This window comes from Ruditapes philippinarum, unplaced genomic scaffold (assembly GCF_026571515.1).
Source record: "Ruditapes philippinarum isolate M1 unplaced genomic scaffold, ASM2657151v2 ctg12928_1_1_1_1, whole genome shotgun sequence".
In the NCBI taxonomy this organism is placed as follows: Eukaryota; Metazoa; Mollusca; class Bivalvia; order Venerida; family Veneridae; genus Ruditapes; species Ruditapes philippinarum.
Window position 1 is genome coordinate 3,206 of NW_026851928.1, and position 22,587 is coordinate 25,792.

The 22,587-nt window shown below is 33.1% G+C and overlaps 1 protein-coding gene across 1 annotated transcript; it reads left to right on the forward strand.

Moving 5' to 3' along the window:
• The first annotated feature begins 6,732 nt into the window (after nt 1–6,732).
• LOC132742867 (neurobeachin-like protein 1) lies at nt 6,733–21,244 on the forward strand. Its single transcript, XM_060731369.1, has 3 exons — nt 6,733–6,873; nt 20,340–20,431; nt 21,134–21,244. The coding sequence occupies exons 1-3, from the start codon at nt 6,814–6,816 to the stop codon at nt 21,222–21,224; spliced, it is 243 nt and encodes an 80-aa protein (XP_060587352.1). The 5' UTR covers nt 6,733–6,813; the 3' UTR covers nt 21,225–21,244.
• Nucleotides 21,245–22,587: the final 1,343 nt, after the last annotated feature.

Below are 22,587 nucleotides of genomic sequence, written 5' to 3' on the forward strand. Positions count from 1 at the left end.
GTAACGACTAAGTCTTCAACTGGAGAATGAGTGACAATTATATTGTACCCGTAAAACAAAATAAAGACATGACTAGATTCTTAATAGTAAGCGAAAATTATGCTTCATTAACAAAATGTTCTGGTAGGCTAAGTATCCAATATTATAATATTTATTTGCATGTTGTAATTATTTCTTTGCAAAACAAAGCAAGGTGTGTGACAGCCGTAAAAAGTTGGCCCGTACTTCACTTCAGTGTTGTTATATTTTTCTGGTCCTTCAGGATCATTGAATCCAGCACTTTAAAGTATTGAGAATAAAGTATCTATCTTTCACGCCGGTGATGGGGGACGTGAAGGAATGTTGCACTTTTTTCATTGTCCCTCGTGTACAGACTCAATCAAACCGAGTCTACAGTTTTCAGGTAATTTTGCTGTTTTAATGCTTCCGAGGGATAACTTTTCCAGATATTTATACATTACAGGACTGGTGTCAAGTGCTGTGTGGCAGCCGTAAAAAGTTACCCCGTACTTCACTTCATTGTTGTTATATTTTTCTGGTCCTTCGGGATCATTGAATCCAGCACTTTAAAATTTTGAGAATTGAGTACTAATCAAGCCGGTGATAGGTGCACGTTTTCTTTATGCCTCATGTACAGACTCAATCAAATTGAGTCTGCAATTTTCATGTAATTTTGCTGTTTTAATGCTTCCAAAGGAATCACTTTTTTCTAGATATTTTTAAATGTGGTTTGTTTTTACTCTTCATAAGATCTTCAAATTTCAATGCATTAGGATACCTAAAATAATACGGTTAAATAAATTTACATCTACTATTAACAAAATGTGAACAATAAAGAGATAGTGAAATTCGCCCCCCCCCCCAAATTGGTTTGACTCACATAAAGTACATATACTTTAGTTTATTTATATATTATCAATCTAACTTTCTCAAGTGGCATTTCTTGATTCATACATCTAAATTTTAACAAAGCTGAAGCCAGTTGCCAAGAACGTATGTTTAAATAATCCTCAATACAAACTCTGATTTTCACCTAGTCTTACGCCAGCATTACTACTTGCAAAATAAAAATAAAATAAAGCTTATTACCATTTTTACACATGACTTTGCTTGATCATACATATCATGCAAAATTTTAAAACAATTACCACTGATATTATTCTTGAGCAGTTTCTGTCATAAGGCAACACTATCAACAGAATCAAACGCTTTACGGAAACAACTATAAAACACTATTATAATTGTTTACCCCTTGATAAATAAAAATCAACCAATATTTTCAGAGAAAGTAAATGATCTGTTGTACCTTACATCTTTCTAAAATCAGCTTGCTCTTCGCCCGAAATAGCATATGACTTTAAATAATTGTTCAGACGTTTATTTAATACAGCAGTAAAGGGTCTACCAAAACAATTTACCACGTTTGTCTCCCTGTAATTATCAGTGTCATTTACATCACCCATATTTTTTATACAATGGTAAAATCACTCCTTTACTCCATATCTCTGGGAAAATACCAGAGTCAAGAATAATACTAAGCAATTTGCAAAACATAGAAAGCATAACAACTTCAGAACGTTTAAAATACTCATTCAAAATGCTGTCAAAAACTGACGACGCTTTACCATTCATTAAAGATTGTATGACTGATGTAACTTCTAATTCGAACAATCTTCGTTTAATGTCTGAAGGTCATCAAAAATGACATCATCATACTGTTTATCAACATCATTTAAATTCTAAAATACTTCACTAGAAATTTTATTCAAAACAGGTCCCTTTCGTTTGAATATTCCTTTAAAAGATCCCAGTAAGATTTAGGATCCGAGTTTCGTAAACCCTTTAATTTTTTGTTAACATCATCATGAAATGACCTAAACGTAACGTAACATTGACTTCCTTTTTGTATCGTTCAATGTTTGTTAGTTTGAAGTAGAGGGAAACCTTCTATATTTACCCTTTGCACGCAAGTACTGATTGCTATACATTCTACAAGACTCATCAAACCAGGGTTTGCTATGATTAACTGACACATTACTTGTCTTGCCTTTTTGACCAGACAGTTTTATTTGCTTAAGAAAACCAAATTTATTTGCAGGATCTGAAATATTTTTGAACATTTTTCAGTTAAGTCATTAACAACAAGTACAAATGTTGCTGCAATGCAGCAATTGAAAAGCTCCGCGCACAAAATGCGCTCATTACAGATACCTTACCGAATCATTCCTAAACACAGGTCATTTTCTATTTAGATTAAGTATTATTGTGCATTATTCCGGATGATTTGAAAACGTTTAAATTTGCATAATTACACTTATCATATGCACTGTCACTGAGAGAGGGGAAAGCTATTAAATTTTAAAAAATATGCTTTCACTGATGCCTACCTTGTAAGGAAATTCCAATACTTACAAGACTTGTAATGTGACATGACAGTAGTGCAACATATAGTTATGTTTGTGTCACTACTGTAGTCAGTAATATTAGATGGTAAAAAATATCAAAGCATGCACTTTTTCTTTTTCACCTATAATGCTTCTCATTTTCTACAAATATCAACATCTAATAATAGCAAGAAATATAAAAATCCATATGTAAATAAGCCAAAACTGAAACGTTCATCGACTTTATTTTCAAAATGTCCGTGCGGCAAATGGTATATCATGTTATACAATGTAACAAGAAGCATCAAAGGGCGTAAAAGCAAGAAGTGCAGCAAGTGACAATGAACTAGTAGACATCTGATGACCAGATTATTAATATTACATGTATTTTTTTCATGTCAAATTAAAAAAAGGTTTCTATTAATACCCGGAACTTTAGATAAAGTAGTTACAGTTCAAGTCCCAGATAAAAACTGAAAGTAGAACACATACTGGAATGAAAAAAAATAGGATGAACTTCAAAAAGACCAATTTTAGGATGTTTTTGTTATAGGCGTTTACAAAAATAATGGTACATTAAAAATCATAAATAAATTCATATGGCATGTTGAAACATTATTTATCAATATAATGGAAGGTAATACCTGAATTTTAGATAGGTATGGGAAAATTCACTTACGTCATGTTCATGCGAGTCAAAGCTTCTTGAAATTGATGCTGAATAAAGAACTATAATTGTTAATTGATTTAGTGGGAGATCCATCTATTATTTTGTTGAATTGCTTCAATATCCTCGTCTGACCAACCAGTGTGTTTACATTCCTATCAATAAATCCATAACACCTCATGTTAAAACTGCAGACGAAAGTTTCTGTTGTTATAATGTCACAGTATTCGGCAAATCAACATTCCAGTCAAACCACCATAAAACCAATTGCCTTCAAACAAATCAACCTCGTACAGCAAAAATTCGTGAAATCAGGATCCATTTAAAATTTCACGGTATAAAAATGTCAGAAGTACAATCAGTGCCGTAAAAAACAAAAAACAAAAGAGCTATTAATTTACCGGAAAGAACCCATGGAAAAGACAATTTCAAAATGAGAATACTCGTAAAAATGGCCTGCTTAAATTTTTTCGATAATTTTATAAAGAGTGCAATTTATTGTTGAATATGTTTGCATTTCCTTTCCTGCAAAGTTCACCAGTTCGTGTTTACTTACCAAAGCGCGACACGAATGACCGTTTCGTTTAATTTCAGACTCGCTAAATAAAACTACTTCTATAAATAGATTTTAGGTCTGTCATCTATTTATGGCACAATAAAAAAATACATAGTTTACTACAAAATAATTAGTAATTTCCTGTAGAAGATACAAATGTAAGAAATAAACTATTGAATTTAAGTTTATTTTTTTGTTTTGACTTTTATACTGCTTTCCGTAAAATTTTTTCCCGTTCTCATTTATTAATATGACATGCTGCGAATCACCGAAGGGGAAACAAATACAAATGTACATGACTTCATATAAAAGAAATCGAAAGGAATAGAATGGGTCAAGCCTCTCAGTAAAGATTTTTAAACTGGGGCTAGACAGAACAGTTAGAGGAAGGCTATTCCAAAATCGTATGTTCCTAGGAAAGAAAGAATTTTGATGGTAGTGTGTCCTCGAGGATGCCATACTATGGAGCAATATTCAACCTGAGGTCTAACAGAGATTTTATATGCAGTTTCCTTTATCTTTTTATTTGGGGTTTTAACATTTCTTCTAATGAATCTAAGGAAGTTATTTGCTTTAGGTGTAATATTGTTTATATGTTTAGTCCATGAATGGTCTTGACTAATATAGTGACTCCTAAGTATTTTGCTTCTTTGGTTGAGTTTAGTTGAATGTTATGGAGGGTGTTAGGAAATATTACAGGGTTACTTTTTCTTGTTATCCTGAGAACTTCACATTTATCCAAATCTGGAAAACAAAATGATCCATCGGAAGCATTAATCACAATAAAATTACAAGAGAATTGCAGACTCGGTCTGATTGAGTCTGTACATGAGGGATACTGAATAAGTGCAACATCGCTCACGTCCCTAGCACCGGCTTGAGCGGTACTCTATTCTCATGGCATCAATGATCCCGAAGGACCAGAAAAATATAACAACACTGAAGTGAAGTACGGTGCAACTTTTTACAGCTGCCACACAGCACTTGACACTTGCTTTTGTGAAGTATAAAAATCTGAAAACAAAGTGATTCCTCGGAAGCATTAATCACAACAAAATTACAAGATTAAACTCCATGGATCAGGTTTTTTCCCCCATATTTCTAAAGCATGAAGGTCATCTTGAAGGGTTTTGGCATCTTGTTTGGATCTGATGGTTAGGTAGACAACAGTAACATCTGCAAAGAGTCTAACCTTACCTTTGACACTATCATGGAGGTTGTTGATATAAGAAAGAAAAGGCAGGGACCTAATACCGAGCCTTGGGGGACACCTGAGAGGACTAGCAGAATTCCCGATTCTTGACCTTCAACTACAACTTGCTTGGAGCGTGACTTAAGGAAGGAATGGACCCACTTTGTAACCTTGTGACTTATTCCCAATCTTTTCAATTTACTCACAAGTTTGTGATAGTCCACCTTATCAAATGCCCTACTGAAATCCATGACAATGACATCAGTTTGTTGGCCACTTTCAAGATTGTCATGAATTTTCTGGGAGAAGCTTACTAGCTGGGACTCACAACTCCGTTTTGACCTGAAGCCATCTTGATAGGGGCTAAGGATATTGTGCTTACCATAAAAGGACATAATATTGGACACTAAGATGTGCTCCATCAAATTGGACGCTATGCATGTGAGGGAGATTGGGCTATAATTGCTGGGTTTGCATTTTGGGCCTTTTTGTAAACTGGGGTAATTATTGCATGCTTCCAGTCTTCTGGGACAATATCTGTTTTTAGTGAGATATGGAAGATATGGGTCAGTATGGGAGTAACCTCTTGATGGAGCTCTTTTAGTAACCGAGGGGATATTTGCTTAGGACCAGAAGCTTTATTTAGGTTTAGGCCTTTTAAAAGTTTCTTCACACCATCTTCCGATATAGATACTTCTGGCATAGATGGGTGGTGTTTTGGAATAAGCTTCTGTTTGCAAGCCTGTGATAAGCTAAGGGGCTGAGGCCGAGAGAAGACAGACTCAAACTGGGAGTTAAGGATATTTGCTTTGCAACTGGATCAGTGAATGTTTGACCTTCTGATTTGAGGGGTGCCACACCACAGCTTTCAATTTTGTTACTTTTAACATATTGGTAGATTTTTTTATTTTTCACATTCTGGGAATATTGGCTGAAAATGACTGAGTCTAGGTATTGCCAGTATGCTTTCCTAGTTTTTCTTTGGATTTTCACTTTTGAGTACTTTGAGCTTTTTGACCAAATCATTTGATGGGGACTTTGACCTTTTTATGTTTGAATAAGTTCTATCACGTTTCCTAATTTTGCGAATAATGGACTTGTTTAACCATGATAGATCTCGACGTGATTTAGTTGGTATGTGAATAGAAAAAAAAGTTGGTTAGTTCGTCCTTGAATGAAATCCAGGCTTTGTTGGGATCAGTGTGGTGTGTTTCACTGTACGTAGATCTTGGCATATTTACTTACATAATTTTTTAAACAATTCCAGTTTGCCTTATTATAACATTGGAGTTCCCTCTTTGATTGAAGTGGACGCCCTCTGTTAATTTTTATTTCATTGAAGACTATGTCATGATCTGAGGAGCCTAAGGGAGGTAGGGTTTTTGTACTATGTACATGGGAAGGCATGTTTGTGAGGAACCTTAATTCAATGTGACACGTAAGTGCCATTCCATGAAAAGCGGCATATGGTCCCCAAGTAAAAAAATGCGTTTGTCCTAAACGAGAAAACAATGGTCTTAACTAAATAAAATGGAATTTTGAAAGGCGATCAGAGGTCATGAAGCCTGCATATCACAGCTAGATAATACGTCAAAAGACACATTTAAAAAACAGGCCACATATATCCCAAGGGTGATTCAACAGTATTCAAGTATGAAATACTGGAACCACCCAACAAGAAAATATTCGAATGGAAAGAATTGAAATACCACAAGCACAACAATAATTTTCGAGCTTCTTCTCTTACTTAGATAGGTTTAACACCTCGATCATCATGAACTATTTCTATTAGATATCTTCATCTATAACATTTGACAAATAAATGAACGAACGCAAGAGGATTTCAAGATTTTTTTCAAGATTTGTAGTTAAGAGTCTTGTTGGTAGTTTATATTCTTTACCTTTAATTAATAATTCGGATACTTCTGATATTGCCCTAGTTGCGGAAGTGCTGGATAAAATTCTCCAAAATTTTCAATAAAATGATTATTTTGAAATACATGATTTAGCAGAAATGGAGGAGTTGAGTTCAAAAGAGAGATTGTTTCAGTTTTGGATGATTTATACAACCAAGGTATTGTCATGACTTCTTTTTTTCTAATTTTGGCTACAAATAGTCTTAGTCCTAATTATAAGACCTATACGTAACCTATTTCATATTTATCATTCATTAATCTGATATTTTACATTTTTCATTTTCCATGTTACGTTAGGTCTTAACAGATCTTTGCAAAATCGTGTAGCAAAAAAATGACATTAGACATCGATTTAGATCTAATGCATTTTAACAATTATCGTGGACTAACCAGTTCTCAAACCTCTAAGCATTCAAGAGGTCTTTAAATGTAAATAAAAATATATCTTTATAAAAATTCTTTACATATGTACACTTTAATCTTTATGTAACATTTCTGTAAAATTTGACTGAAATTCAACTATTAAAAAAGCTCTATTTCCATCTTGGAAAAGCACAACCCTCTGTTTTAAAACTAACATGACTCCTTAAAATAAAGAACCTAATTTCAAACCCCCTCAAATATCTCTAAAATTCTACTGTTTAGTTTAGCCAACAAAGTGATTGTTATATGACTATCACATGACAATGAAGTACCCTACACGATGCAGTTACCTGCTTTAAGATATTTTTGTCTATAATATTCATTTTCACAAATAGTTAATGGTGTATTTATGGGACTTACAAAGGTAATAGCAATTTGTATGAAATTACGCTAAGTAATAAAATATGTTATGTAAATATTTGTTCCTATGCACTGTTTTCATTTGACATCAGCAGACATGTCTGTCAGAAACTAAGCTTTTATGCACACAAGTTCAGGACATCATACTCACTTCTAGTAAAAAAATAACAGCACATGAATGAAAGGTTTGAAAATAGGTTGGGTGTGGGATTAGGTAATTTTACGATAAAACAGCGTGTATTTACATAAATTTTGAACTATTTATGAACAAAACTAAAAATTAAATACCTTTCAACAAAATAATTAAACTGTCACACCCGAAAAGTCATGATTAAATCCTCTCATATAATTAAATTCCATGTACAGCAGATATACAAATGGCCGCCATACAGTGCGCGAAATCTGATTGGCTAATTCAATTGCAAGCGTTTAAATGACTCCAGAAGTTTCTAACGGAATATTTTTCCAACGAAATAATTGCCGATGCACCGTCAGTGTGTTCGAAAATATTTTTCCGTTCAAAAAATTGGAATCAATCTGTAAAACGCTTTACTTAACCAGTATGGCCGATGAGCGAAATAGATTGATATTTAAATTTTATTTTTAATTAATAAGTACATTATTTGAAACTTTTTGTTACTGATAGACCATGCAATTGAAAGAACAGAAGATAAGCTTTTGAATAAAGCTTGAAAGGCAAGTCAACAGACATTTTTTTAATTTTTCAAAATGCTACGCGTTTTTGACCAATAACTATTAGACGTCAGGCTTGACCAACATAAAACTATAACAAGCCTGTAACGTCTAATCTATTGGACTACAAATAGTCTGATTTAAGACAATATTTTCTTTTATTTTTTTAGAAAAAAGTATAGAAGTCCTACATCATGAACATGTAGCTATTTATTATGCACGGGTTATATTCAGTGGTTTATTTTTTACACGTGACAGGAAATTTATATGAGCACCCTAGTCCAATATATCAGACGTTACGGGCTTGTTTAAGTTGTTATAGTTTGTCGTTCAAGTAGCCAGACATTTATAAGCCCTAGACGATTATAAGTCTCCTTCGCGATGTAAAGACAGACATCTATGAAATATCAGATTATAAAATTGGTTGGTCTTGCAGTCGAAATATTGAGATAAGCCTGGCATCTAGTCCTAATTATAAGACCTATACGTAACCTATTTCATATTTATCATTCATTAATCTGACATTTTACATTTTCCATGTTACGTTAGGTCTTAACAGATCTTTGCAAAATCGTGTAGCAAAAAAATTGACATTAGACATCAATTTAGATCTAATGCATTTAAACTATTAAGACAGTGTGTATTTACATTAATTTTGACCTATTTATGAACAAAACTAAAAAATAAATACCTTTTAACAAAATAATTAAACTGTCACATCCGAAAAGTCATGATTAAATCCTCTCATTTAATTAAATTCCTTGTACAGCCGATATACAAATGGCGGCCATACAGTGCGCGAAATCTGATTGGCTAATTCAAATGCAAGAGTTTAAATGAGTCCAGAAGTTTATAACCAAATATTTTTTCAACGAAATAATTGCCCATGCACCATCAGTGTGTTTGAATATATTTTTCTGTTCAAAAAATTGGAATCAATCTGTAAAACGCTTTACTTAACCAGTATGGCCTATATAGGCGAAATAGATTGATATTTATATTTTATCTTTAATTGATAAGTACATTGTTTGAGAGTTTTTGTTAATGATAGACCATGCAATTGAAAGAACAGAAGATTAGCTTTTGAATAAAGCTTGAAAGGCAAGTCTACAGACATTTTTTTAATTTTTCAAAATGCTATGCGTTTATGAGCAATAACTATTAGACGTCAGGCTTGACCAACATAAAACTATAACAAGCCTGTAACGTCTAATTTATTGGACTACCTGACATCTAATAGGTATTCAGGGATTTTTTTCAGGATTTTGGGAACATGGCCCATACCGATGGAATTGGGAATTTCATCAGTGTTTTGTTAAAATTGGGAAAAAAATGCAAAACTGAAATTTTACAGTGATTAAATGGATGCAAACAATTACTGTCTAGAATGGCATCTTCAAACATTTAAGCACTATTACAGTGAAGAAGGGGTCGGTCTATTTACCCTAAGAAACCCCAAGACTACTCTGGGACATAAAGATACACATTTTTAGTCCCAAGACACCCTAAGAAACTTATATATTGTGTATATTGGGAAAGTGTTATTATACACGACAACTGATTATTTATGTGTCATGTCTAATATATCAAATATTGTTAATTATGTAATACTATGGACTTCTTTCATCACTAAAATATTTATTGATATGCTCTTTAATATAAAAAAAAAGAAATATTTTGATTAAAATTAACTACTGAAACAACAAGACTATGTTAATATGTTAATCTAATGAAAAGTGGGGCAGATGAAATAAAAACAAAATCAATATTCTGAAACAAAATATGATCGATTTAATAATCAGGCATCAAAAATGTGTCACTCATAACATGACATTATCGTAGAATTAAACTTGCTGAGTTGCACTACACCCAAATCCCGCAACATTGGCATTATTTCATTGTTGTAAACTATTTTACACAAAAAGAATATAATTATAGTCTTACTTTAAAAATACAGTGAAATAAATGAAGAGAGATTTAATGTGTAAATGTGAAGTCGCATTGTTTCCTCCCATAAAAAAGGTAAAATTGAGACATATTTACATGTCAGTAAAAGTGTCTTGGGGTGGTCTTGGGGTGGCTCGATGTTGTCTTGGGGTGGTCTTGACGGTGTCTTGGGGTGTCTCGACGTTGTCTTGGGGTAGTCTAGGGGTATCTTGGGGTGTCTTGGGGTAAATAGACCGACCGGTGAAGAAGTCTTTATTTTCAAAGATTTTAGAATTTTTATTCAATATTTTTATTTGTAACTTTCAATTGGGAATTTTTTCCTGTGGATTGGGAAAATAATATACTATTTTCAATTAGGAATATGACCCAAAAACGGCTATAAAATAAGCCAAAAAAAATCCCTGGTTATTGCTCATAAACAGGTCTAGATGGATACCGAAAATAAGCTATTTTCACGAAAATATGATTTATTTCTAAATAAGTGCATTTATCTGTTTTAATAATTATGTTAATTATATAATACAGTGCACATTTTATGCTTACTTCAATATATCATAATAAATATACTGATTTCAGAGATGCTGAAACAGAATCACAAATAAAGACTCCCAAGTTTTTTATCCCAAGTCTTCACTCAACTTTTCTCCAATCACTGCTAAATTTCAGTCATGCCATTTTTCCCCAATTTTTAACAAAACATTGCTGAAATTCCTAATTTCATGGGATGAGTCATATTCCCAAAATCCTGGAAAACAATTCTGAATTAAAAAACTCAACAAAAATGTTGATCTTAGTTCAATACTTTAGTCAGAAAAAATGTCCACAATGAAAATAAACATTTAACATGTTTGCATGTCTGAGTGTTTACATATACCATGGCTAATTACTAATTAATACCCCAGTCACATATTCACGGAATGCGACCACGGAAGCGCCACAGATTAATTCCGGCAGCGTCCGTAGCTACCCGTACTGGTCAGTAGCTCTCCGTATTATAACCATAATCAATCGTAGTAGCCCTTGTATATCCATAGCGATCCTTGAGGCTTGACAATTTTTGAACATATGCACAAAAATTTGCTATGGATAAATCAACCATTGTGTATCCCTACTAGTCCGTATTAAACGTACTGATACGTACTGGTCCGTACGAAAACCGTACTAGTCCTTACTGATTCGTAGTCCCCAACTTGTCAAGGATTTCCATGGTTTGATACGGAGACCTACGAATAGTATGGTTACCCTTCGTATAAGCTACGATTTTAATACGGATTAATACGGCATTGTCACGGAAAATCACAATCACAATACGTTGTACTATGGAGAGGCAGGGATTAGCACGGTCTTATACGTTTTTTTGCGTTGCAACACAAAATGGTACGGAATGGTACGGTCCACCACTGTTTTGTATTGATAAATTAAGTATCAAGTACTTTTTCAAGGGTATAAATACTACCAGTTCTTGTTAAAAACAGACATATTTGCGTTTTTATGTTGCAAGAATAATCCTTAACATTCAATAAAAGATATTTGCCATTAACTGGCTGCAACTGTATTTTGATATGGCTCAGAATGCGGAGACAGTGGTCGAGCTGCCTGATGACATGCATAAGGGTATAAAATATATTTACAATGCATTAGTAATAGAATAAAATATGATAAACAAGATCAACAAGGAAAGGCGGCGTTCAATGAACACAACCCCAAAACGACCCAGCAACAAACACCAGCGGCAAGGTTCCCCGGAGGACACCAAACAAAAACAGGACAGGGCGCAAGGGAGAGCACGGAGAGGCTTATTACTAAAACATATAAGGTTATATATTTTACAAAACATTGGATCGTGAAATTGGAATAAATGTGTACATAAAACGAATTGTCTCATAAGCCTCGGATGCTTGCCCTTCAGTGATAGTAAGATTAATCAACAAGCTTTTTAAATTATTCTATAATTAATGTAATTTAAAAATGAACAGCCAATTTTAAAATCAAAAGAGAAGAAGTATTGATCAACATTTTTCATTCATGATTATAATTATATTAAAACAGATAAGAGAAGACAGAGGAGATGGTTGACTAGAGATTGGCTTTTACGAAGACCCCTTCATGGCAAGTATGAGGCTCTCATGGCCGAACTTGTTGCTGAGGTTCCGGCGTCCTACAAGATATTCACTAGAATCGGACCTGATATGTCTGGGGGTCGGACGCGATCTAAGGCCTAATCCTCTCCGCCAGAATCACTGAACTCTGCAATTTGTTTTCTAGATGTTCTTTTCTTGTGAGGCATTTTAAAAATGAGCACGGAAGAGGTTATGGGCGGATAAAATAGGTCCGTATAGATCCGTGGCAATTCGTTCTTCTCCGTATTATTCGTACTAACCTGTGCTTATTACTGTAGCAGACTGTAGTGTATCCGTAGTGCATCTGTCCTGATTCTTGTTGCTCCGTATCAAACCGTGTCAGTCCGTAACAATCCGTGTCTCTCCGGGGCATTTACTTACATTTTGGCGGTAAATCCGTCTAACTCTGTACTCATACCGTTGTGTTTCCGTACTGGAACCGTAGCGGACTACGGAGTTTCACATTTCCGTAGTAATCCCTGAATGATTACACCGTAGCTCCTCCGTGGTGTTATCCGTGAATATGTGACCGGGGCATAAAGTTGTGCATATACACGCAAGATATTATGCAAATTTAGTACCAAAGTAACCTCACATAACTCTATGTATATTAATCATTTAAAAGAACATGAATTGAATGACTGTCTGTATGTTGTTAGTACATTTCGGCCTTCCGTATGTCCATCTGCACTGTACCGGATAGGGGGCCATCTAATTGTAAACAGAACAAAAGAGAACAATAGAGCTCATTCAGTAACAATAGATAAAGGGGCCATTGGAAAATAACAAAAGAAATGACCCCTTATTCAATTTCGGCTGGACATCCATCCGTACAAGGTTAACCTAAACTGGCATTAGATTTATCTATAGTTCTACTTCATAATTTACACAGTCATTTACTTATCAATACAAAGTACATGATATTGCCAAGTTATATAGCTATGCCACCCACTTTTCCCAGTTATTTCCTTTTTTATCACTTTGGAAATAGGGCCTTGTATATTGGTTTATCTATTCTGACAAACTCGCTTTGTCTTAAATTTCATTTTTATTTTATTACTTCATTTATTTAATGATATAATATTATATATAAATTAAAATTTAATAAAGTAAAATAGTAAAGCAACATTGAAAATAAAGTATTGTTGGACAGGTACCTATCTGTCAAAGTTGTGTAATCAATGATGATCATTCGTAGACACATTTTTATTCTGTTAGTGTAAAAAAGTGCAATTTGGGGCTAGAAACTGCAAGGGCACCAGAAGTGGACTTACTGGTTATGATTATTCCTGCTTCAATTGAAATATACAAACTTGTAGGGTCATATGTACATGTTGCAGTTACAGATAACTGCTGCTAGACCTATTACTCTCAAAATTAATTTTTTTACAAAATATATCCTTCCAGAATTAAGAAATTCAGGTCCAGTTTACATCTGCAACCAGGGCCAAAAAACCATTCTTTGTAGAAACAGAATATAGGTTGCTTCCCCAACCAAACCTAAGCCTCTTTTTTTCCCAGTTTGGTCCTCAAAATTCCCTAGTCTTTTGAAATTTCCCATAGAATTTAGAACAAAATTAAATGATGGTGTTAAATTAAGGTCTTTTACTGCCTTATTAGTATTTTCCAATGCTTTTTGCTTTTCTATTTTGAAGAACTTGTTAAAAGTTTGTGTAAAATTTGAGACCCCATTTCCCAAAGTATGCCAAAATCTAGCATATTTTTTCCAAGAAAAAGGCCAAAAATGGTGTTTGAACCTGGCAACCACTGATTATTCACTGAGCATCAGAATGTCTGTAGGGTCATAAGTTAATTTAAGACCTATATCAAGTGTGAAATTTGTCTGAATTATTACCCTTTTTATCTTGGTAGCAGTCTGTGGCTGAGTTGTTACGGTCGTTGACTTCAAACACCTTGCCCTTAATGAACCGCTGTGGGTTCGAATCCTGACAGGGACTTTGGATTATTTCATGGGAGGAAGCTTTCCAGCTACCTTATGGAACTTCTGTAGTTCTTCTCACCAAGTGCCTGTTCGTGCCTGAAATAATGCACAAAAGGACACCTGAGGTCTTCCTCCACCAGTAAGCTGGAAAGTCACTAAAGTATATAACCTTTACTGTGTTCAGGTGCGACATAAAACCCAACAAGAACTAAAAAGCAGTGTGTATTAGTGTCTTTTATATAATAATTAAACTGAATATTAAATGATGTTAATATGATATTGTTATATATTTCAATTTAGTGATGATACTTAAACATTGTATTACTTTCAAATATCAATAACAGAAATCTTCTTCAAGTAACTAAATGTACATGTACATGTACAAATTTAGTACATCACTGTATATTATATATAGTTTGTAATTTCTACGTGTTTATTTTGCAATATATTTAAATATAATGCTTTTTTTTTAGTAATGTTATGTTTTTAGTCAGTCAGGTATTATATCAGAATATATAAGACATTTAGAAAAGTTAAGAGGTTCATTCATTTAAATTAAATGTTAAGCAAAATAAAATTCCATTAAACCTAAATATTTTAATACCATTTAAACTACATAATGTACAAGTTTAATAAGACTATATCTTACCCATTACCTGGCTTCATATTTTACAGGTCTAGACCATGCCTTTTCCTAGTGTTACCACACATCAAAATTTCAAGACCCATTTCCAATAACAAATATGCTTATTTTTCCCAATCTTTAAAAAAAATCCCAATTGAACTGAAATTCTTGATATCAAAACTGACAATTTGCAGGGGTTAGTTCCAGTATGGTATTCCACACATAGCATTGTCAAGCTTTTAATGCATTTTTATGCTTTGGATGATATTTGCATTGATTGGAATAAACAAAAATACTATGCAAAAAGACCATGTCAAGGAGGTTTCACAATTTATCAAATATTTTTCCCAACTGAGCAATTGTATGACACATTTTTTCTCAAAATGGCTTGGAAATGACCTGGCCATGATTCATTGTTTTTAAGGAAAATTTAAGAACATGTGTTCAAACTGAACAGGGTGAACAGTGAAGAGGGTGAACAGTGAAGACCATTATTATGATCAAAGGAAATGAATAGGGCAAAAGTGCAGACCAGTATTATAATTAAAGGAACTGAATAGGGTGATCAATGTAGACATTATGATGATTAAAGGAATTGAATAGGGCAAATAGTGCAGACCATAATTATGATTAAGGAACTGATTTGGGCAAACAGTGCGGACCATTATGATGATCAAAGGAACTGAATAGGGCTCACAGTGCAGACCAATATATGATCAAAGGTCAACTGATTCCTTGTAAAAATCCCAAATGTAAATTCATGTATACTGTGTGTGTAAGTCCAACATTTTGTGTAACTGGTATATTTTGTGTATATATGATTGTGTTCATGTACATAATTGGTCATATTTCAAAACACGAAAATTTCATGCTACGGACATTTTGTTATTCAAGGGGCTACCTATAGGGTTTTGCAAGTAAGAAAAAGATAATTGCTAAAACATTAATATTGTACATTTCTAGCTCAAAAATACATTATTTCTAATTTTTCGATAGATAACATGATATTTGATAGTAAAAGAAGTAATTTAAGTAAGATATAAGCCTCAAACTGACCAATAAGTAAAATATTGAATTCCCTTCGGCGCTACACGCCTCATGAAATTCAATATTTTACATATTGGACAATTTTCGGCTTATATCTACTACTTAAACCATTGTAAAATTTATTTACCTTCTCACATTATTTCATACAATGACCCAATAATAACAGATTTTCACACCTTTTGAAATTAAGTGTCATGCAAAGCATTCAAGCAGATCATAACAGATTTAAGATCTAGATAGGTAGTTGGGTCAAATTAAGGATAAAGCAAAGAATTTGGACTGAATCAGGTGGTCTTAAAAGTGGATAAGCGGTTGTTCTTAATTCTGTATCATGTAAGAACCTTGCAAAAAATAGTCTTATTAAGAAGGTGGTCTTAATTCAGGGTTGGTCTTAAGTAGGGATTCTACTTTACACTGAATGTAATCAATTATCAATCAATTACTCTCTTAAAATAATTGTAATTTAATTGATTACAGAGGCAAGTGTGAGTATCAATCTTAATCAATTACAATAAAATCTGAAAGTAATTGTAATTTAATCAATTACTGATCAATGTAATCATCCCCAGGTCTGCAACTGAATAGGACAAACAGTGCAGACCAGTATTATGATCAAAGGAACTAATTAGGGCAGTCAGTGCAGACCATTATGATGATCAAAGGAACTGAATAGGGCTCACAGTGCAGACCAATATATGATCAAAGGTCAACTGAATAGGACAAACAGTGCAGACAGTATTATGATCAAAGGAACTAATTAGGGCAGTCAGTGCAGACCAGTATTATGATCAAAGCAACTGAATAGGGTGAACAATGCAGACCATTATGATGATCAAAGGAACTGAATAGGGTGAACAGTGCAGACCATTATGATGATCAAAGGAACTGAATAGGGTGAACAGTGCAGACCAGTATTATGATCAAAGGAACTGAATAGGGTGAACAGTGCAGACCATTATGATGATCAAAGGAACTGAATAGGGTGAACAGTGCAGACCAGTATTATGATCAAAGCAACTGAATAGGGTGAACAGTGCAGACCATTATGATGATCAAAGGAACTGAATAGGGTGAACAGTGCAGACCAGTATTATGATCAAAGGAACTGAATAGGGTGAACAGTGCAGACCATTATGATGATCAAAGGAACTGAATAGGGTGAACAGTGCAGACCATTATGATGATCAAAGGAACTGAATAGGGTGAACAGTGCAGACCATGATGATAATCAAAGGTGGCGTACAATTACTGGCTTATCTTGGTCTGAACTGGTGACATGGGCAGAATGAGTAACTACTAGCAGGCTAAAGAGTGTAAGGGACTTTTGATGTTGAAAGCAGGGTTACATGTATATTCTCCTATTTTTTTATATTTTTTTTTACTTCTGCTATTCATCACGTCTTGTTAACAGTGCTGAAGACCATACACAGAGGTAAAGACATTCCAAAATGTTGAGTACACATTCTGAGAATGTTATGTTTATTTGTTAGAATTGTTATGTCTGCGTAGAGGTAGATATATGTATATAAGAGGCATGTTTTTAATTGCCGTTTCCTGCGAAACATCTGTTTTAATTGATCATTTTGTATAGATGTTGAACAGATGCTTTTCGAGATGTTGTCCATAAAAGAAAACTATTTTCTTACAGAATGCATGATGTTAGATTAATGTTGTCCATAAAAAATATTAATTTTTTAAGATTTATTATTATAAAGTTATTTCATAATCAGGTTTATTCTGTGATTTTTTTTTTTTGCTTCTGCAACTCTTTAACAAATCTCTTTCATACAGATTATTTTGGAAGTATTTCTTTTACAAAGTATTTTTTTTTATTTCAACAGACTGAGAGTTGAATAACAGTTTATTTATAACAATGACAGACAATTACATGTATAACTCTTGCATTGCGAAATAGATACCTTGATAACAGGTAAACACTTGTACTGCACATAGCTTATCTGAAATTGGGTATTGATTTTCTTCAGTGCCATTAACCACTGAAGATGGTAAAATTTGATTTAAAATCGTTTATTCAATTAGCAATGAGCAGTTGAGAGAACCTAGATGAAATTAATTGATTTTAAAACCCATTCACATGATAACAAAATATCAGGTATTAAATTCTTGATTGAATTTAATGTTTATAACTCCCTTTATTTTTTAAATGACTTTTTTCAGCTTTCAATTTTGGAACTGTCCACCATAAACTTTGGGGAAAGCAAGAGATGAAAATTTATAGTTTAAGTTAGCAGCTTACAGATGTAATACAGCCTGGTCTGTCTGAGCATTAGGCTGGTTCTATACAAGCAACATAGGCTTTGTCATTTTCAGGAGGGTTTATCAATAGTATGTAGATCACTAGATGAAAGGAAAAATGCAAGTTCAGTTTTCAAGCTTGAAAAATTGTGAAATTTCTTATCCCTGTAACAAAAAAACAACAACAAACAAACAAAAAACAGCAACAAAAAACAACAACAAAAAACAACAAAAAAGGAAAAATGCAAGTTCCGTTTTCAAGTTTGCAAAATTGTGAAATATCTTATCCTTGTAACAAAAAGCAAAGAACAAACAAACAAAAAACAGCTACAAAAAACAACAACAAAAAAGGAAAAATGCAAGCTCAGTTTTCAAGTTTGCATGGTGAAATTTCCCATCCTTGTAATAAAAAATAATCTGTTGAATTATTGCCCTGAAGGCAGATGAAGATAAAAATTAGGCAATTAGGATAGACAGATATTTATTCAAATATTCCTCCCTCAGATTTGTTATCTAGAAATATGCTGAGATTTGACCAGTTTCTGATGATAAGACAAGATTTTAGATATATATTTTTTGATTCAATGTTTAAAGGTGCATGCCCCCAGATGTGTAGACAAAACTGCTTAATTAGGCCCATTATGCCCCATAAATGCTTTCATTTCTCAAAATCTTCTTTTATTTTTGGTATTCTTTTGTATTTGCCAACAAGTTTTTAGCTTTTTGGCCTTTAATATAAGTACAATTATAGTGATTTAGTATTTTGTATGGATAAGTCACAATAATGTTTTGTTTATGTTTTGCTGCTTTTGTGACATATCATTTAACATTTGACGCTATTTTATTATGGTAACAAGCATCTAACATAATAAGTCTAGAACCATTATTTAAACATTATAAGACTCATGTTTGTCCTAAGTTTTCTAAAGAAATTAATATGTATTCATTTTTGAAGCATAATATGTGCCTTTAAGGAATTTCATTATCAAAATATAAAACTTGAGCTACCAACTTATTTATGGTATATATAGAGCTTGCTCAGACTAGCAACAGTATAGAACTTGGTGGTAGCAGAGCTGAAAGGCTGTTTACTTTTGGTTCCAGTGCAAGTTAAATGTAATTTGTATAGATTATAATGTATTGTAAGCATCTTAAACAAGTTTGAAACACTTTATTTTGTACTCCTAGGTGCGTGTCTTTAAAAGTTTACATCATGTTTTTGAAAAATCTTACTGACAATTTGTTACAAAGTACTTTGTCTTGTACTTTGGATTTTTCTGCAATTCTTCAGCTAGGAGTTGTTTATTCTTAAATCATTCTCCTACAAGAATTTGAAAGCTGTGGTTAATGTAAATCTTTATTTAAAGTATTTTCTCCAGCTGTTATTGTAGAATACTGGTAGTAGTAAATTTTTGTTGAATTTAGGGCCTTTTTCCATCTATTTTGGGAAATACCCTCAAAGCCTAAAATTGGGAAAGGTTTTGTTGAATCGGAGAAATTCTATAATGTTGAAACACTACCTTATACATGACTTTGAAGTTAATCTTACATGTATACATGTATGTAGGATTCCTTGGATTTATGTTGTGTGGAACATATAACCAGTTCATATTATGATCATTGAACACATATAATAACCAGCCCAAATTTTGATCATTGAACACATTATTAATTGCCAGTCCATATTGTGATCATGGGACACATAATAACCAATTCATATTCTGATCATGGAATACAGAACACATAATAGCCAGGCTATATTTTGATCATGGAACACATAATAGCCAGTCCATATTTTGATCATGGAACACATAATAGCCAGTCCATATTTTGATCATGGAACACATAATAGCCAGTCCATATTCTGTTCAGTGACTGAGCTGGTAGCTGATTCAGTCATTATTAATGTTGAAGATTTTCCTAAACTGTTGTATGGTTTTGCCTAGATTGAAAGATGCAGAAGTTTATTTCAGGTATTTAGCATGGTATAGGTTAGTTCACATTGGGCTCCTTAAACATATGCTATGGGGAGCACATGGTAGCCATTTTGCTCTTTTATTCTATCTAGATCTTTCCTTTTTGCACACATTCGCATGTATTTACATATCATTTCCCATACTCGAAACAGTAAGTCTGACTTTGTTACGATAAGTTTAGCTGATAATTGTGGTCTGTTACAAGTTTCATATTTTCACTTCCTTGTTTTTCCAGACTGATCCAAAGGCACTACACGACTATATTGAACTATTTATAGAGACATACAGGGATCTGATAGACTATGATTTGAATCATCTAACTGATGGGTAAGTAAATGAAATAAATTTGTATAATGCATTAATTAATATCAGGGTGAATTCATTTCATTCCTAGGGCAAGAAAATTAATGGTTTTGTCATAACGGACATTTTCGTTGGTTTGCTTCAACTTATGGATTGTTTGGTTTTTGCAAAAAAGTAAAATGTTAATAATTTGTAATGCAAAATAATCATAAAGCAGAGAAAATGAGATTTCCTTGGAAGGACTGACTTGTTCACGAAACCATCAAAGTATTAATATTAGAGCCCCGCAAATAATTATTATTTTTCAGTATACATTGTTTATAATTCTATATCGTTAATAGAATTACTACGTTATGAAATGAGAAAGTGTTCCACGCATGCTCAGTCAGTGTGCTTCCGGTATGTCGTTTGACATAGTTGCATGAAATAATCAGTCACAAATTTTTCAGTATACTTTGTATATAATATATGTGCCTTCAATTTTATATGAACTGATTGATCGTAAACTTATATGTCTTCTTTTTTTGTCTGAAATATTCTATGTGGGTAAACATTAAAAAAAAAAGCCGTAAAGCTATTACGTTGCGTGCAAATTGCATACAAGCCAATTAAATTCTTTGGTATTTATTTGTAAAAACAACAAAAAACTTCAGTAATTATGTATCATATGGTATATTGATAATTATATTAATTATGTCATTGTACTATTTATTTTTAATACAACAGGTTCTCTGAAGAAGGTCCACATCTGACCAAATTGCCTGATGGGAATACTACAGGTGCTTGGCAACCAGTTGAATCAGTGTTGCTGTGGTGATGACCTAAATACGATCAAACCTAGCAACAAATATTGTCAAAATGTTAATTGTTGTGCAGGTGAGGTATTTTTGGGTTTTTCGTATACAACAAGTATAAATTAATTTTAATGTAAAATTTTTGGACAAGTATTCGATTTCCCCTTTAAAAAAAACAAATCGAAAGTAAAAGAGTAATCATGGTTTTGTAGTCGGTCTTTCTGAAAAATCTCTTCATGTTTATTCTTGATGACCCATGGCAATTAGTAAAAAACACACTCTTTCTGTCTGAAAAAACAATATCAATTTGAATAAAAATTGAAATAAATCATACAGTGATGCGGGAAAAACTGTGCTTAAATAACTTCAACAAATGTCATGTGCATAGTAAAATTGCGTTGGGCTTGCAAAATCTTACATGGTGCGAATAAAAGGTGCTTGTGCCACATTAAAAAGGGGGGCTGCAACCCCTCAGTCATGGGCCCAATGTTAGACAACTTTCGAAAAAAACACATGATAATGGGGAAAAAAAAACTTTTCATTTACTGCAAATCCATGTAAGTCAATTGTATATTTTTTTCCAAGAGCAATAGGTTGAAAAAAACCAAAAAATTTGTTTTAATTTCATGCATTTGGTTTTCCCGAAATTTTTTTAAAAGGGATTCAAGGGTGGTATTACAAAAAAAGAAAACAATTTAAATTTTTTTTAATTAAACATTGTAAAAAATCTAGGACAATTTTTTTAATTATTCAGAATCATGTAATGTGCATTATAGCTCATGCGAGTTTTACAAATTAGTTTAACTCCCATGTGTTGTAAATAATAAACAAGCAATTGAATTTTAGCTCCTACCATTGCCCCCCCCGCTGTGGGGGTTTAGTCCGACAATTTGGGTTCTTTTATGTGAGGAACATTCAGCTAGTTCGAAACTAGTGGGGCATTCAGGGGGCCCTTTTTCCTAAATAGGCATGGAAGGGGACCCCCAAAGGGCTTCCTCCCCCATAAAACTGGGAAATTTGGCCCAATACCCCTACAGGGCAAAACAATATTTAATTAAAAAGAAAACAGGGTCTTTTTATCACATACATTGTTTCTCTTCAAAAATTCAGGGGTTTTTTTGAAAACCTAAAATTTAGCTAGCAGAAATATGGGGTTTTACAATGTCGGGTCAAATAATGTACAAGGGTGCATTTTAAATCTTTTCCCTTGACCCTTTTCGAGTTGGTTGGGCTTTAAACCCCCACCCACCCTCAAAAAAAAATAAATATAAAAAAATAAAAAATCTCAAATTTTTTTACTCAGGTCAATTTTGATTCTTAAAAATTTATGCAAATAAAAACATATTTTGAAAAAATGTAAAAATTATAATGGTTAATTTTGAAGTA